This window comes from Callithrix jacchus, chromosome 12 (genome assembly GCF_049354715.1).
Source record: "Callithrix jacchus isolate 240 chromosome 12, calJac240_pri, whole genome shotgun sequence".
Taxonomy (NCBI): domain Eukaryota; kingdom Metazoa; phylum Chordata; class Mammalia; order Primates; family Cebidae; genus Callithrix; species Callithrix jacchus.
Genome location: NC_133513.1, coordinates 56,955,830 through 56,972,460, shown reverse-complemented (window position 1 = coordinate 56,972,460; position 16,631 = coordinate 56,955,830). Strand labels below are relative to the sequence as shown.

General features: G+C 39.2%; 2 protein-coding genes across 16 annotated transcripts in view; one reads left to right on the top strand and one right to left on the bottom strand.

Moving 5' to 3' along the window:
• Nucleotides 1–16,631, top strand: part of FAM149B1 (family with sequence similarity 149 member B1) — a 55,933-nt gene that overhangs the window by 561 nt on the left and 38,741 nt on the right. For 7 of the 14 annotated variants that reach the window (XM_054242318.2, XM_078345596.1, XM_078345595.1 and 4 more), the window contains exons 2-4: nucleotides 5,508–5,612; nucleotides 8,818–8,947; nucleotides 15,522–15,664. In XM_054242318.2, coding sequence (XP_054098293.1) covers nucleotides 5,508–5,612; nucleotides 8,818–8,947; nucleotides 15,522–15,664 — 378 coding nt within the window. The remainder of the gene's footprint in view (nucleotides 1–5,507; nucleotides 5,613–8,817; nucleotides 8,948–15,521; nucleotides 15,665–16,631) is intronic. The other 7 variants (XM_054242320.2, XM_078345599.1, XM_078345598.1 and 4 more) reach the window with 3 other exon arrangements.
• DNAJC9 (DnaJ heat shock protein family (Hsp40) member C9) overlaps nucleotides 6,477–16,631 on the bottom strand; it is a 54,869-nt gene continuing 44,714 nt past the window's right edge. For both annotated transcript variants that reach the window (XM_054242331.2, XM_054242330.2), the window contains one exon: nucleotides 6,477–8,533. In XM_054242331.2, coding sequence (XP_054098306.1) covers nucleotides 8,488–8,533 — 46 coding nt within the window. In that variant the 3' untranslated portion in view covers nucleotides 6,477–8,487. The remainder of the gene's footprint in view (nucleotides 8,534–16,631) is intronic.

Genomic DNA, 16,631 nt, shown 5'->3' with positions numbered 1-16,631 from the left:
AATAGCTGAGTGCTCCAGTAAAGTGCTCACTTGACACTGTGCAAAGCTATTTACATGCATTTGCTTACTTAATCCTATCAACAAGGATATCAGATTAGGACTATTATGTTGCATATTTTACAGATAAAGATCCCAAATTTAAAGACTGTAAGCATGCCAAAGATCACCCAGCTTGAAGGTGGGAGATCTGAGAGGTACAAACCTGATGTCGATCTGATTCTGAAGCCTGTGGTCATAACCATCACACATACTGCCTCACCAGCTCTGCAGTTAAGCACCAGAATCCATAAAGATCAGTTTTGTTTTTGAGACTTTAGAGAGCAAATATTTCTGACTTAAAAAAGATCCACCCCCTACCCTGACTGAAGTGTTGTATAATAATTTTGAATGCAATAAGTATCATATATTTATTAATGCTTTACACTTCCAAAAGGGCTTTCACTTTTTTTTGAAACAGGGTCTTGCTATGTTTGTCCAGGCTGGAAGGCAATGGTGCAATCCTTGCTCACTGCAGCCTCCACCCGTGGGCTCAGGTGATCCTCACAATGTAGCCTCTCAAGTAGCTGGGACTGCAGGTGCATGCCACCACAACTGGCTAATTAAAAAAAAAAATTTTTTTTTTTGGTAGAGACAGAGTATCACTATGTTGCCCAGGCTGGTCTCAAACTCCTATATTCAAGCAGTTCTCCCACCTCAGCCTTCCAAAGTGCTGGTGTGAGCCACCATGCCCAGCTGACTTCACTTTTTGATCTTAACAACTCTGTAAAATGGGCATGATTATCTTCAGTCTTTCAGAAGATGAAATTGTATCAGAAATGTTACACATTTTAAGATTCTATAGCCAAAAAAGTCAGGAGTTGAGCTTGGACTTTAACCCCAAATTCCAATTTTTTTCCTTCATTGAACTATGTAATTTTAGCAACCATAAATTTATTAATATTAACTGTACATAATAATTGCAAGCATGATATTTTGAGTCATTCTTGGGTTTCTGGCTAGGCTGTCTTCTAGTCATGTGACTTTTAGGCAAATTACTACATCACTGAGGCTTCATTTCTGTAATATAGGAATAAGACCTTATCTAAAAGCTTATTTAAAATTATAGTTTGGGCCACGCCTGTCATCCTAGCACTTTGGGAGGCCAAGGTGTGCGGATTGCTTGAGCTCAGTGGTTCAAGACCAGCCTGGGCAACAATGGTGAAACCCTGTCTCTACTAAAAATGCAAAAAACTTAGCTGGGCATGGTGGCACACCCCTGTAATCTCAGCTACTTGGGAGGCTGAGGCACGAGAATTGCTTGAACCAGGGAGGCAGAGGTTGCAGTGAGCCGAGATCATACCACTGCACTCCAGTCTGGCCAACAGAGCAAGACTCTGTCTCAAAAAAATAAAAAATAGGGACTGGGCATGGTGGTTCATGCTTGTAATACCAGCACTTTGGGAGGCTGAGGCGGGTGGATTATGAGGTCAAGAGATTGAGACCATCCTGGCCAACATGGTGAAACCTTGTCTGTACTAAAAAAAATACAAACATTAGCTGGGCATGATGGCGCACACCTGTAGTCCCAGCTACTTGGGAGGCTGAGGTAGGAGAATTGCTTGAACCCAGGAGGCGGAGGTTATAGTGAGCCGAGATTGCGCCACTGCACTCCAGCCTGGCAACTGGTGACAGAGGGAGAGTCTATCTCAAAAATAAATAAATAAATAAATAAATAAATAAATAAATAAATAAATAAAAATAAAATGATGATGTGGAGCTTGACACATAAACCTCCTCAATAAATGGTATTTTCCTTGTCCCTTCTCACTTTTACTTGGGATACAATAGGCATACAAAGAAAATAAGTCTAAAACCTCTCTTTGCCTTTTAGAAGCTTATTATTAAGGAATAGGAGCTATACATGGTAGCAATTTGGTTCCTAGTAAACTCTTTAGGAACTAGGAAGAAGAAACAGTTATCTCTTAGATTTGGAATGTGTTGTTACTATTTTTTTTTTTTTAAATTGAGAAAAAACAGTTATTTCCCAATAAAGTGACTGAGGTTTAGTTAAAAAATCTGCTTTTATAATTAATTCCAACCATTCTGAAAGTGAAAAAAAATCTTATATGAAAAAAATGATAGGCATTTATTGGGCCAGAAATATTAATATTAATATAGTTGTACCAGTATTTTTTTTTTGAGACTGAATCTCTGTTGCACAGGTTGGAGTGCAGTGGTGCAATCTTGGCTCACTTGCAACCTCCACTTCCCAGGTTCAAGCAATTCTCCCACCTCAGCTTCCCAAGTAGGGGGACCACAGGCACACATCACCATGCGTAGCTAATTTTTGTATTTTTAGTAGAGATGGGGTTAGTAGAGACCCAGGCTGGTCTCAAACTGTGGGACTCAAGTGATCTGCCTGCCTTGGCCTCCCAAAGTTCTGGGATTAGAGATGTGAGCCACTGCACCTGGCCTACTTGTCCTTGATTGTTGATTTGATACTCCCTATAAGGCCCAAAAGATGCTTCGGTAGCTGGAGTCAGGATGAAGTGAATAATGAAGGTAAAGTGTATCTAAATGGGAGCAAATTCAAAGCGATTTTTACTTTAGATGTCATAATAATGATAACCTGCTTTGAAGTAGTAACTTTAGTTTTCTACCTATTACAAATTATAATTGTTGAAAAGAATTTGGGAAAGGAATGATTTTCAACATAGCTTCATATTTTTTAATGAAAAATTTCAAACGAAAACATATAGAGAACTACCTGTATCTCCACTTCAATAGTTATCAAAGTTAATATATTTGCTTCATCTATCGTCCTTATGCTTTCTTAACTTCTCTGTGTCTCTCTGTGAAATAAGGAAAGCAAAAGCAGACACTGTCATTTCATTCCTATACATGTCGTGCATCTCTAAAAATTATGGACATTTTTGTATGTAGTTATAGTGCTGTTACTAAATTTAATGATATTTCTTTGTTATCTAATTGTCAATTCATAGATTCCCCTGGCAGACTTAAAAAATGTCTTAAGTCTCTATTTCACAACTCGAATTTGTATTTCTGATCCTTACCACTTTCTTAAAAACAAGCTCTTTGTTGTAGGATTGCTAAATGAGAGACATACAGATAAGTCTGCATAAACTGATCTCTATAATTTGAGAAATAATTTGTAGTGCAAGCTCCACTGACTGGGCTCTTAGCTTTATCTTTATGTAGAACAATGGTACAATTCACTAAAATCTCAAACTCTTTATTTCCTTGAGAGACCTTCCTCTGAGAGCCAGACTACTAGGATTTGAAACCTGGCTTCATCACTTACTAACCTTATGAACTTAAGCAGGTTACTTAATCCCTCTGTTCCTTAGTTTCCTTTGAAATAAGAATATTTGAGATTTACGGTACACATTTCTTATTAAAGACCTGGAAGACATCTTGTAAAGAAACCTGTGTAACTTTGTTTAACCCATCACAGTTCCTAAGTTTATTTGACTACATAATTTTGTGAGAAGGAAAGTCTACTGTAGATTACTAGGACTGGAACATATAATAATTGACCCCATAGCTTAATCCAGTGCGCACATTGGAATCTCTAGAGTGACAATATTCAATAAAAATATGATATAAGCCACATATGTAATTTAAAATTTTCAGGTGGTCACATTAAAAAAGAAAGGTCAAATAGGCTGAGTGCAGTGTCTCATGCCTTGAATCCCAGTACTTTGGGAAGCTGAGGTGGGAGGATCATTTGAGGCCAGGAGTTAGAGACCAGCTTGAGCAACACAGCAAGATCCCAATCTCTACCAAAAAAAATTAAAAATTAAATAATTAGCCAGGTGTGGTGGTGAGCACCTATAATCTCAGCTACTCAGGAGGCTGAGATAGAAGGATCTCTTGAGCCCAGGTCAAGGCTGCAGTGAGCTATGACCACATCACTATACTCCAGCTTGGATGACACAGCAAGACCTCATCTCAAAAAGAAATTTTTTAACCTTTTTATTTTGAAATAATTGTAGACTCACAGGAAGTTGTAAAAATAGTACTGAGAGTCCCATGAACCCTTTACTCAGCTTCCCCCAATGATGACATCTTAGCTAACTGTGGTATAATTTCAAAGCCAGGAAACTGACATTGGTACAATACTGTTAACTAGACCTACAGACTTAGCCAGTTTTTACATCCACTCCTGTGTGTGTGTATGTGTGTACCTAGTTTTCTTTCTATGCAATTTGGTCCCATTTATAGATTGCTGCAAATACAACTATAAATCAAGATAGAGAGCTGTTTCATCACCATCAGGGAACTTCATCGTGTATCACTATCTCTTTATAGTTATATCCACTTGTCTCCTTCCCTGGCCACCATTAATCTGTTCTCTACCACTATAGTTTTATCCAATATACCATTATATAAATGGCCCTTAAACAATGCAGGGGTTAGGGGCATCAACCCCCTGCACAGTAAAACATCCACGTTTAACTTCTGACTTCCCCAAAACTTAACTACTAATAGCCTACTGTTGACTAGAAGCATTACCAATAACATAAATAGTCAACACAAGAATAGACTAGTAGCTATACATATTTTATGCATTCATGACATACCTTTTTCTTAACTTTTTAAAGATATTTCTAGGCTACATGGTTCATCTGTTGAGTTTCTTCAAATTGTTGCAAATCTCCAAAAAATGTTCCAATATACTTATTGAAAAAGAGCTGTATATAAATGGACTCACAATTTAAGCCTGTGTTGTTTAAGGTCAACTGTAGTATTTAATGTTTTTCTATTGGCTTTGGCTTTTTACACTAAAAAGCATGGCGCTCTTGAGATCCATCCAAGTTGCTGCATGTATCAATAGTTTATTCCTTTTTATTGCTGAATAATATTCCATTAGGTGGATATATAAATGTTAAAGGGCATTTAAGTTGTTTTCAGTTATTTTTTCAATTGTAAATAAAGCTGCTGTGAACATTTGTATGCAGATTTTTGTGTGAATGTAAGTTTTCATTTCTCTAGGCATAATGCCCAAGAGTGCCACTGCTAGGGCTCTGGGTAAATGCATATGTTTAGTTTTATTAGAAACTGTCAAACAATTCTGAAATGGCTGTACCGTTTGACATTCCTGCCAGCAATAATATATGAGATATCTGGTTTCTCCACATCCATGCCTGCATTTTGTGTTATTATTTTTAATTTTAGCTGTACTAATTGGTGTGTGGTGATATCTACTATAGGTTCAATTTGTAGTGAAACTAATTTTAAGAATATATTTAACCCAATATATCCAAAATATTATCATTTTAATATGTAATCAAGATAATATAATGAGGTATTGCACATGTTTCTTGAAATCCAATGTGTTTTACACTCAATTTACAATTCTGACTAGACACATTTTAAACAGGGTGGCTACCATGTCAAAAATCGCAGGTCCAGAGCAGAGGAAGTAGGTGACTAACTTCTAGATTAAATGATTGAATTGTATGTATTTTTATATGGGAAATATAACTTCGTTTTGTCTTTCATAGGAAAGGAATAACAAAACATGCTCTTAACCATCATCCCCCTCCAGAGAAGCTGGAAGAAATTTCCCCCACCAGTGACAGCCATGAGAAAGACACAAGTTCCCAAAGGTAATAACACAAAGCATACTTGTTTATTTATTGCACTTGCTTATGGCAAAGGTTTTGTTTTTGGCTTAGGGTTGGTATCAAGCCTTGTGCTAATGAAAACAAAGTAAGAATTTTTGCCATGTTTTCAGTACCAGTTAGTTTTCATTCTGAAACTGCTAATGACAGCATCATAGGTATTTTCATAACCTTTGAGAAGTAGTATTATAAAATAGTTAAGAACATGGCTAATATGCTATGGGATTAGAGTGAAAACAAACAAACAAACAAACAAACAAAAATAGAACATGGAGCTCAGTACTTATAATCCCAGCACTATGGGAGGCCAAGAAGTGGGAGGATCATTGGAGCCCAGAAGTTTAAGACGAGCATGGACAACACAGCAAATTCCATTGCTACCAAAAAAAAAAAAAAAACCACAGCCAAGCATGGTACCATGCTGTGCACCGCACCTGTGGTCTCAGCTACTAGGGAAGTGATATGGGATGACTGCTTGAGCCCAGAAGGTCAAGGCTGCAGTAAGCTGTTTTGCACCACTCTACTCCAGCCTGGGTGAAAGAGCAAGACCTTGTCTCAAGAAAAAATATTAATAAAAAAATATCAGAAAGAACAAGATTATAAAAAACAAACAATAAAATAACATAACATGAATAAAAAAGAACATGGACTCAGGAGGAGTCTGACATCTGATTTGTAATCCTGGTCCTGTAACTTATGAGCTGAGTAACATTGGGCAAATTACTTACCTGATAATAGTATAGCAGCAGTCCGCAACCTTTTGCCACCAGGGACCAGTTTTTTGGAAGCTAATTTTTCCATGGACTGTGTGGTAGGAGTAGGAGATGGTTTCAGGATGATTCAAGTGCATTACATTTATTATACACTTTATTTCTATTATTTTTTACATTGTACTATATAATGAGATAATTATACAACTTACCATAATGTAGGATCAGTGGGAGCCTTGAGCTTATTTCCTGCAACCAGACAGTTCCCTCCAGGGATGATAGAAGACAGTGACAGATGATCAGGCATTAGATTCCCATAAGGAATGCGCAACCTGGATCCCTTGCATTCACAGTTCGTGCTCCTTTGAGAATCTAATGCACCACTGATCTGACAGAAGGCAGATCTCAGGTGGTAACGTGAGCCCTGGGGAGCTGCTGTAAATACAGATGAAGCTTCATGCACTCACCGGCCACTCACCTCCTAACGGCCAGAGTTCCTAACAGGCCAAAGACCAACATGTGGCCCCAGGGTTGGGGACCCCTGTCTTATAGGATGTTGCAAATATTAATGAGATAATGTATATAAAACTTGGCACAATGCTTGCTCTATAAAAAAAAATGATGCATAAATATTAGCTGTAGTTGTTTTATGTAATACAATAGGGAAGACAGTTCTTCAGTCTCTTAGAACTTCAGTTAGTGTCTGAGATGCAATATGTGATTTTAAAAAATTACATAATCATAGGCTGGGCGTGGTGGCTCACACCTGTAGTCCCAGCACTTTGGGAGCCTGAGACAGGTGGATCACTTGAGCTCAAGAGTTCAAGACCAGCCTGGGCAACATGGCAAAACTCCATCTCTACCAAAAATACAAAAAGAAAGCTGGGCACGTTGGCTCATGCCTGTAGTCCCAGCACTTTGGGAGGCTGAGGTGGGCAGATCACTTGAAGTCAGGAGTTCAATACCAGCCTGGCCAACATGGCAAAACCACGTCTCTACTAAAAATACAAAAAGTAGCCAGGTGTAGTGGTGCACACCTGTAGTCTCAGCTACCCGGGAGGCTGAGGCAGGAGAATCACTTGAACCTGGGAGGAGGAGGTTGCAGTGAGCCAAGATCACACCACTGCACTCCAACATGGGCAACAGAGTGAGGCTCCATTTCAAAAAACAAAAGTACAAACAAAATTAGCTGGGCATGGTGGCATGCATTTGTAGTCCCAGCTACTTGGGAAGCTGAAGTGGGAGGATCACTTGAACCCAGGAAGCGGAGGCTGCCCTGAGCTGAAATCACACCACTGCATTCCATCCTGGGTGCCAGAGACAAACCCCATCTCAAAAAAAATAACAAGTGCTGGCCAGGCCTCACACCTATAATCTCAGCACTTTGGGAGGCCAAGGTGGGTGGATCACAAGATCAGGAGATTGAGACCATCCTGGCCAACATGGTGAAACCCTGTCTCTACTAAAAATATAAAATTAGCTGGGCATGGTGGCATGTGCCTGTAGTCCCAGCTACTCAGGAAGCTGAGGCAGGAGAATTGCCTGAACCCGGGAGTTGGAGTTTGCAGTGAGCCGAGATTGTGCCACTGCACTACAGTCTGGTGACAGAGGGAGACTCCATCTCAAGATAGATAGATAGATAGATAGATAGATAGATAGATAGATAGATAGATAGATAGATAGTGCTATTAGATAGATAGTTAAATAAATAGTGCTATACAAGTTCAGATACTACTGTTAACATTTCTGAAATGTCTTTAGTTGTCAAGAGTATATTATATGCTGGGGATGGTGGCTCACACCTGTAAATCCTAGCACTTTGGAAGGCTCAGGTGGGTGGTTGGATTATCTGAGCTCAGGAGTTCAAGACCAGCCCTTGCAACATGGTAAAACCCCTTCTCTACTAAAATACAAAAATTAGTTCCTGTGAGAGCTATTACCTGATAATAGTATATCTTATAGCAGCAGTCCCCAACCTTTTTGCCACCAGGGACCAGTTTTTTAGAAGATAATTTTTCCATGGACTGTGTGGTAGGGGTAGGGGATGGTTTCACCAATACAGGTGTGGTGGTGCATGCTTGTAGTCCTAGCTAGTTTGGAGACTGAGGCAGGAGAATCACTTGAATCCAGGAGGCAGAGGTTGCAGTGAGTCAAGATTGTGCCGCTGTACTCCAGCCTGGGCAACAGCATGAGATTCTGTCTCGAAAAAAAAAAAAAAAAAGAGTATGTTATAGGTGGGATGTTGAAGGATTCATGGTAAACTATGACTAGAATTATTTGGAATGACTGCCATTAATTCTATAGGAATTAGGACTCCTTCATGATGCTCCAATTTCAAATTCTTCATTTATTTTTATCTATGTGAATATATTTGTACATGTTTATCACCTGATAAGTTGCTGAATAGTTAATGATACAGAAACTTGAGGACATATGAAAAACTTTCTTTTTCCTCTCCTCCTCCTAAATTGTACCTTTAGTGAGTCTGACATCACAAGAGAATCACCTTTTACATCATCCGACACTGGGAATTCACGGTCTGCTTTTCCAAGTTATGCAGGCGGAGGGATATCTACTGAAGGCAGCTCGGACTTCTCCTGGGGATATGGTGTGAGTTGTATGATTGATAAGTCTGATGGAGTGCTTGGGAGACAATTCTGGGAGTTAGGATTTGTCAGTATATTTCATCCTTCACTCTCCTGCATTTATTATACGTCATAATAGCTGTAAAGAAGCATCAGTCCTCATCTTCTTTCAGTATTTGCTTTGTTTTATTGATACAGTAGTTGAGCCTTAGACATGCTTAGTATTCAACTTAAACAGTTGCAGGTTAGTATGGATTTGGGCTCTGAATCTATTCCTTTTGCCATGCCCAGTCCACTAATCTCTGTCTTCACCATTAATGTTACCTTGTTTGAAATGTTTTTGGAAGTTTATTATTAAGCCTATGCTGGGAAAGTTTATGGTATATTGGCAAATGAAAACAATCAGGTTAAAAATCGTATGTGTAGTGTCACTCTAATTTTGTTTTATATATATTCTTGCCTATATTAGAGGAAAGGACCAAGAATATTTACTCAAAATATTGTTCAGTGGTTATTAATTAGGTGATGAGATAATGAGTGATTTTTATTTCTTTATTTTTGGCTATTTCCCATTATAAAATATTATTTTTAAAAGACCAGCAACCCTAAAAAATTTTAAAAGACAATTGTTATTCATAATTTTATCACCTTGATGCAATAGACATTTTTATTTCTATATCTTTTTTCAATCTGTATTTAATTTTGCTTAGTTATAATCATGATATACATGTAATATGCTGTATTTTTTCACCTAATATCATTTTATAAATACTTTTCCACAATACTGACTTTATATAATATTGTTAGGACCCTCCCCTCCCTTCTCCCTTCTCTCCCTTCCCCCTTCCCCTCCCCTCCCTTCCCTCTTCTTTTCTTTCCTTTCCTTTCGTGCTCTGTCACCCAGGCTGGAGTGCAGTGGCACAATCATAGCTTACTGCAGCCTCAAACTCCGGGGCTCAAGCCATCCTCTTGCCTTAGCCACCTGAGAAGCTGGGACCACAGGTTTCATGCCACCACACCCTGCTATTTTTTTTTTTTTTCATTTATTTCCATCAGATCTCATAAGATATCATTATTATTTTTTTAAAGAGGTGGGATCTGGAACTCCTGACCTCAAGCAGTTCTCCCACCTCATCCTCGAAATGTGCTGAGGTTACAGGCATGGGCCACGGCACCCAGCCAGAAACCCGTTTTTTTTTTTTAAAACAAAAAGCCTGCTAATTGTTAAAATCTATTTATATTAGCCTGAGTTTTTTCTAATCATTTTGAATGTATATATACATTTCCATATGTAGTTGTATGATACATGTACATAGTATTTTGTGGCCAAGTTTTTTTATTTACCATCATTTCATATAGACATTTACTACCTCCATATTGGTCAATCTGAATGTTATATATTTTCTTGTTTTAATATATCACAATTGGAGCTTTCCCTTTTTTTTTTGAGATGGAGTCTCGCTCTGTCACCCAGACTGGGGTACAGTGTCGTGATCTTGACTTACTGCAAGCACCACCTCCTGGGTTCAAGCAATTCTCCCGCCTCAGCCTTCTGAGTAGGTGGGATTATAGGCGCCCACCACCAAGCCTGGCTCATTTTTGTACTATTAGTAGAGACAAGGTTTTACCATATTGGTCAGGCTGGTCTCCAACTCCTGACCCTGTAATCCGCCTTTCTTGGCCTCCCAAAGTGCTGTCTCCCAAAGAGCCACCATGCCTGGCCTGGAGCTTTCCCTTATTATCTAATACTTGGGTTGTCACATTTTTTTTCCTTCATTCAACAAATATTTATTGAGCATGGTTGTTTTGCCCGTACTTGGCCTTGGGAATATGGGGTGAATGAGACTTACATGATTCAATAGTCTAATGAGGGAGATTGACAAAAGTAATAAAATACAAAAGGTGATAAGTGCTCTAAGGAAGATGACAGGGTGCTGAAATAGAACATTATAAGGGGGATTCACTTTAGATAGGGATCTCAGGTAAGGTAGATCTGAGACTTGAAGATGGAAGAGCTAGCCATGTGAAGAGTGAGGAAAAGAGTTTCCAAACAGGTAATCAGCAGCATATGCAAAAGCCCAAGGAGGAGAAGAGCCTCGTGTTTCCAAGGGAAAGTGTTCAGTGTATTCTTGCAACTGATAAAAGGTCAGGGTGGTTGGATGATGGAAAACCAGGGGGGAGAAAAGCACAAATGAGTTCAGAGACGTAGCTGGAACTAGATCATGTAGGGCTCTGCAGGCCATGATAAAGAATTTAAATTGTATTCTAAGGGAATTAATTAATTAGATACCTCATCAGGAAGATTTAGTATACTGACTATATATTTCCATTATTTCTCTCTATATTATGATTAGTATCTCTTTATTACTTAAAAATGTCATACATATGTTTCCCATTTTCTTGCTTTTCTTTTGGCATAAAAACCAGTCTAACATGTTTTTAAAATATATTCACGTACAAACCATCTTACTTTTGACCTTTATTTCTTCACTAATCAGGATTTTATCTTTAGAAAAATGGAATGTTATGACACTCTTTTTCATGGCTTAAAAAAAAATCATCCCTTAAAGCATTTATCCTTTGAATGACAAACAATCCAATTACACTCTTTTAGTTATTTTTAAATGTACAATTGAGTTATTCTTGACTATAGTAGTCACCCTTTGTGCTATTAAATAGTAGGTCTTATTCATTCTTTCTATTTTTTTTTTGTATCCAGTATTCACCCCATCTGCCCAATTCTCACCCCCCACTACCCTTCCTAGCCTCTGGTAATCATAAATTTTATTCATTTTTACCCTGATCTTTATTATTTCTTTTCTTCAATTAATTTTGGGTTTGGTTTTCTCTTGCTTTTCTAGTTCTTTAAGATGTATTGTTAGATTGTTTATTTGAAGTTTTTCCTCTTTTTTGACGTAGGCACTTAAGCTATAAACTTCCCCCTAGTACTTTTTTGCTGTTTCCCACAGGTTTGTCTATGTTGTGTTTCTGTTATCATTTATTTCAAGAAATTTTTCAGTCTCCTTAATTCCTTCATTGGCCCCCTGGTCATTCAGGAGGATACTGTTTAATTTCCATGTGTTCATATAGCTTTCAAAATTCCTCGTTATTAATTTCTAGTTTTGTTCCATTGTGGTCAGAGAAGATCCTTGATATTATTTGTTTTTTTGGTCTTAACACTTGTGTTGTGACCTACCATATGGTCCATCCTTGAGAATGATCCATGTGCTGAGGAAAAGAATGTGTATTCTGCAGCTGTTGGATGAAATGTTCTGTAAAAGTGTTAGATCCATTTGGTCTATAGTGCAGATTAAGTTTGATGTTTCTTTCTTGATTTTGTCTGGAAAATCTGTCCAATGCTGACAGTGGGGTGTTGAAGTCCCCAACTCTTACTGTATTGGGACCTATACCTCTCTTTAGCTCTCATAATACTTCCTTTATATAGATGGGTACTGGAGTGTTGGGTGAATATATATTTAAAATTGTTATATCCTCTTGCTGAATCAACCCCCCTTTATCATTATATAGTGATTTTATTTGTCTCTTCTTATAGTTTCTGTCTTGAAATCTATTTTGTCTGATATACATATAGCTACTTGTGCTCTTTTTTGGTTTCTGTGGGCATGGAATATCCTTTTCTATCCCTTTATTTTCAGTTTATGTGTGTCTTTACAGGTGAAGTGTGTTTCTTATAGGCAGCGGACCAGTGGGTTTTGTTTTTTCATTCATTTATCCAGTCTATATCTTTTTTTTTTTTTGAGACTGAGTTTAGCTCTTGTAGCCCAGGCTGGAGTACAATGGCATGATCTCAGCTTACGGGATTACAGGAGTGCACCACCATGCCTGGCTAAGTTTTGTATTTTTAGTAGAGACAGGGTTTTGCTTTGTTGGCCAGGCTGGTCTTGAACTCCTGATATCAAGTGATCCACCTGCCTTGACCTCCCAAAGTGTTAGGATTACAGGCATGAGCACTTCACCGAACCTTCCTCCATAACTTTCTAGGTTCTTTCTGTCTCTTTCTGTCTGAATCGTGGACCTCAGAATCCACCCACCATAATGCAGGGAAGTTCAGATTACATGAAAAGGCTCATGTACAAAGGAATTAAAGCCCCAGTTGAAAGCCAGCATCAGCTGCCAGACATGTAAGTGAATGAGCATTAAGATGTTTTCAGCTCCCAGCCTTTGAGTCTTCTGACTAAGGCCTCAGATATTACGGAGCAGGGATAAGCCATTCCTGCTGTGATCTATATAAATTCCTGATCCATATAAACCCAGAGAGATAATACATGATTATTGTTGTTTTAAGTAATTTGTTACACTGCCAGAGTAACTGAAGCACTCCTCTCACGCTGCTCAAGGTCGTAAAAACTGCTTAGGCACTCTCTTATGTCTTTTGGGCTCCTATCACACACTAGGCCTTCCTCCTGTACAGATACCCTCCTATTTTCTCTGGCCCCCTACCTGGGGACAATTTTCTTACTATGTAAGAGTGAACTAGAGTCCAAGCAAAGCAATGGTGGTCCCACTGTGCTAAAGAGCAGAGACCAGAGTTCAGGGCAGGGAGGAGAAGAGAACCAGAAATTAATTAATGGGTAAATATAAAAGTCTATATTTTTGTCTGTTTTTCTTTTTCTTTCTTTCTTTCTTTTTTTTTTTTTTTGAGACAGAATCTCACTCTGTTGCCAGGCTGGAATGCAATGGCACAACCTCAGCTCACTGCGACCTCTGTGTCCCAGGTTCATGTGATTTTCCTGCCTCAGTCTCCCAAGTAGATGAGATTACAGGCATGCACCAAGCCCAGCCAATTTTTGTATTTTTAGTAGAGAGAGGGTTTCACGATATTGGCCAGGATGATCTCGATCTCCTGACCTTGTGAACTGCCCACATCGGCCTCCCAAAGTGCTGGGATTACAGGCGTAAGCCACCATGCCCAGCCTTGTCTGTTCTTTAAAGGACAACTGACTGATTAAAGCAGAATATGCGCTTGTATTTAATATATGATATATAAAGTGTGTGTCTGAAATGTGTCTAAAATGTATAAAGAGGGAGTTTATCCTTGTAGAAGTAAATATAGCTCAAATAATGAGTGACTATAAGTGGAATTATATATACATATTTTTTTGAGACAGAGTCTTGCTCTGTTACCAGGCTGAAGTGCAGTGGCGCAATCTCAGCTCACTGCAGCCTCCACCTCCCAGCTTCAAGCGATTCTCCTGCCTCAGCCTGCCGAGTAGCTGGGATTACAGGTGCCTGCCACCACATCCGGCTAATTTTTTATATTTTTAGTAGAGATGGAGTTTCACCATGTTGGCCAGGCTGGTCTTGAACTCCTGACCTCAGGTAATCCACTTGCCTCGACCTCCCAAAGTTCTGGGATTACAGATGAGCCACTGTGCCTGGCGTGACTATTCTTAAAGGATGGATTACAGAGGGCAGGGACATAACATAAATTGTCAGTTGTCAAGTGAAGGATGCAGAATACAAAGTAATATACATAGGATTGTCTGTCTACCTTTACTTTTTCTTCTTCTTTTTGAGACGAAGTTTCACTCTTGCTGCCCAGGCTGGAGGGCAATGGCGCAATCTTGGCTTACTGCAAGCTCTACCTCCCAGTTAAAGTGATTCTCCTGCCTCAGTCCCCAGAGTAGCTGGGATTACAGGCATGTGCCACCACACCTGGCTAATTTTGTGTTTTTAGTAGAGATGGGGATTCTCCATGTTGGTCAGGTTGGTCTCGAACTCCTGACCTCAGGTGATCTGCCTGCCTCGGCCTCCCAAAGTGCTGGGATTACAGGCATGAGCCACCACGCCCGACCCTGTCTACCTTTTCTTAAAAAACAGTGGAACCAAGCAACTGTATTAAAATTAGCAATCATTATTTTTCAATGCTGGAATTATAGGTAATTTTAATTTTTTCTTAATACTTATTTTTTAAAGTATTTACAATTAATACTATATATAATAAGAATATGTTACTTTTAAAAATATAGACTTTTTTTTTTTTTGAGACAGAGTCTAGCTCTATCACCCAGGCTAGAGTGCAATGGCACAATCTTGGCTTGCTAAAACTTCTGCCTCCCAAGTAGCTGAGATTATAGGTATGCACCACAATGCCCAGCTAACTGTGTTTTTAGTACAGATGGGGTTTCACTATGTTGGTCAGGCTGGTCTTGAACTGCTGGCCTCAAGAGATCCACCCACCTCTGTCTCCCGAAGTGTGGGGATTACAGATGTGAGCTACCACGCCTGGCCTTTTTTTTTTTTTTTTTTTTAAGGCTAGTCAAGTGAGGCATTGGGAGTGGAGAAGAAACAAAGAAATCCATAAGTGGTTCTGATCAATTAGTTATAAACACCACTGTACTTGGACCAGCCTAAAAAATAGACATTTATCCAAATTTTCTTTAAATATGAATGGAGGAGATATCTGAAAATTCTAAGATCTAAAAACTCACTAATTTAATTTTTCTTTCATGGAAACACAACAGTATTTCAAGTAGACTAAATATTTAAACCAAACAAGTCTTACTACTTTCAGTCTTTATAATTTTTAATGGAGAGTGAAGCTCACCTAAATATTTTGGGGGAATATTTCCTTCTAGGAACTTAATCAAAATGCCACTGAAAAAGTCCAGGCAATGTTCATGGCCATTGATGAACTCTTGTATGAGCAGAAGTTGAGCGTGCATACCAAGAGTCTACAAGAAGAGTGCCAACAGTGGACAGCCAGCTTTCCTCACCTCAGGTACTGACGCCCTGCAGTTGACTTGCATTCATGGCTAATACTAAAATTTAAAAAGTGGATTTTAAAAAATAAGCTTGGCCGGGCTTGGTGGCTCAAGCCTGTAATCCCAGCACGTTGGGAGGCCGAGGCGGGTGGATCACGAGGTCAAGAGATCAAGACCATCCTGGTCAACATGGTGAAACCCCGTCTCTACTAAAAATACAAAAAAAAAAAATTAGCTGGGCATTGTGGCGCACGCCTGTAATCCCAGCTACTCGGGAGGCTGAGGCAGGAGAATTGCCTGAACCCAGGAGGCGCAGGTAGCGGTGAGCCGAGATTGCGCCATTGCACTCCAGCCTGGGTAACGAGAGCGAAACTCCGTCTCAAAAAAATAAAAAAAATAAAAAAAAAATAAGCTTGTATTCTGGAATCTTTATGAGCATGACTTTAATGAATATAAATAAGGCCATGTGGTATAAAGCCTCAGCTAAGAGAAAACTTAAGTTGGTAGAAGTTTCCAGAGTTTCCATAACTAACAAAATGTCATCCTGGCCGGGCACAGTAGCTCACGCCTGTAATCCCAGCACTTTAGGAGGCTGAGGCAGGTGGATCACTTGAGGTCCAGAGTTCGAGACCAGCCTGACCAATATGGAGAAGCCCCATCTCTACTAAAAATACAAAATTAGCCAGGTGTGGTGGCACTAGCTCTGTCACCTAGGCTAGAGTACAATGGCACAATTGCAGCTACTTGTAATAGCAGCTAATCAGGAGGCTGAGGCAGAAGAATCCCTTGAACCCAGAAGGCGGAAGTTGCAGTGGGCTGAGATCATGCCATTGCACTCCAGCCTGGGCAACCAGAGTGAAATTCCACCTCAAAAAAAAAAAAAAGTGTCATCCTAATCAAGTAAAACTATTTCTACAACAGCAGCTGAGATCTGAGTATCTGGATACCAAAAAGCACTTCTTTTGAACAAGATATTCGAAAATG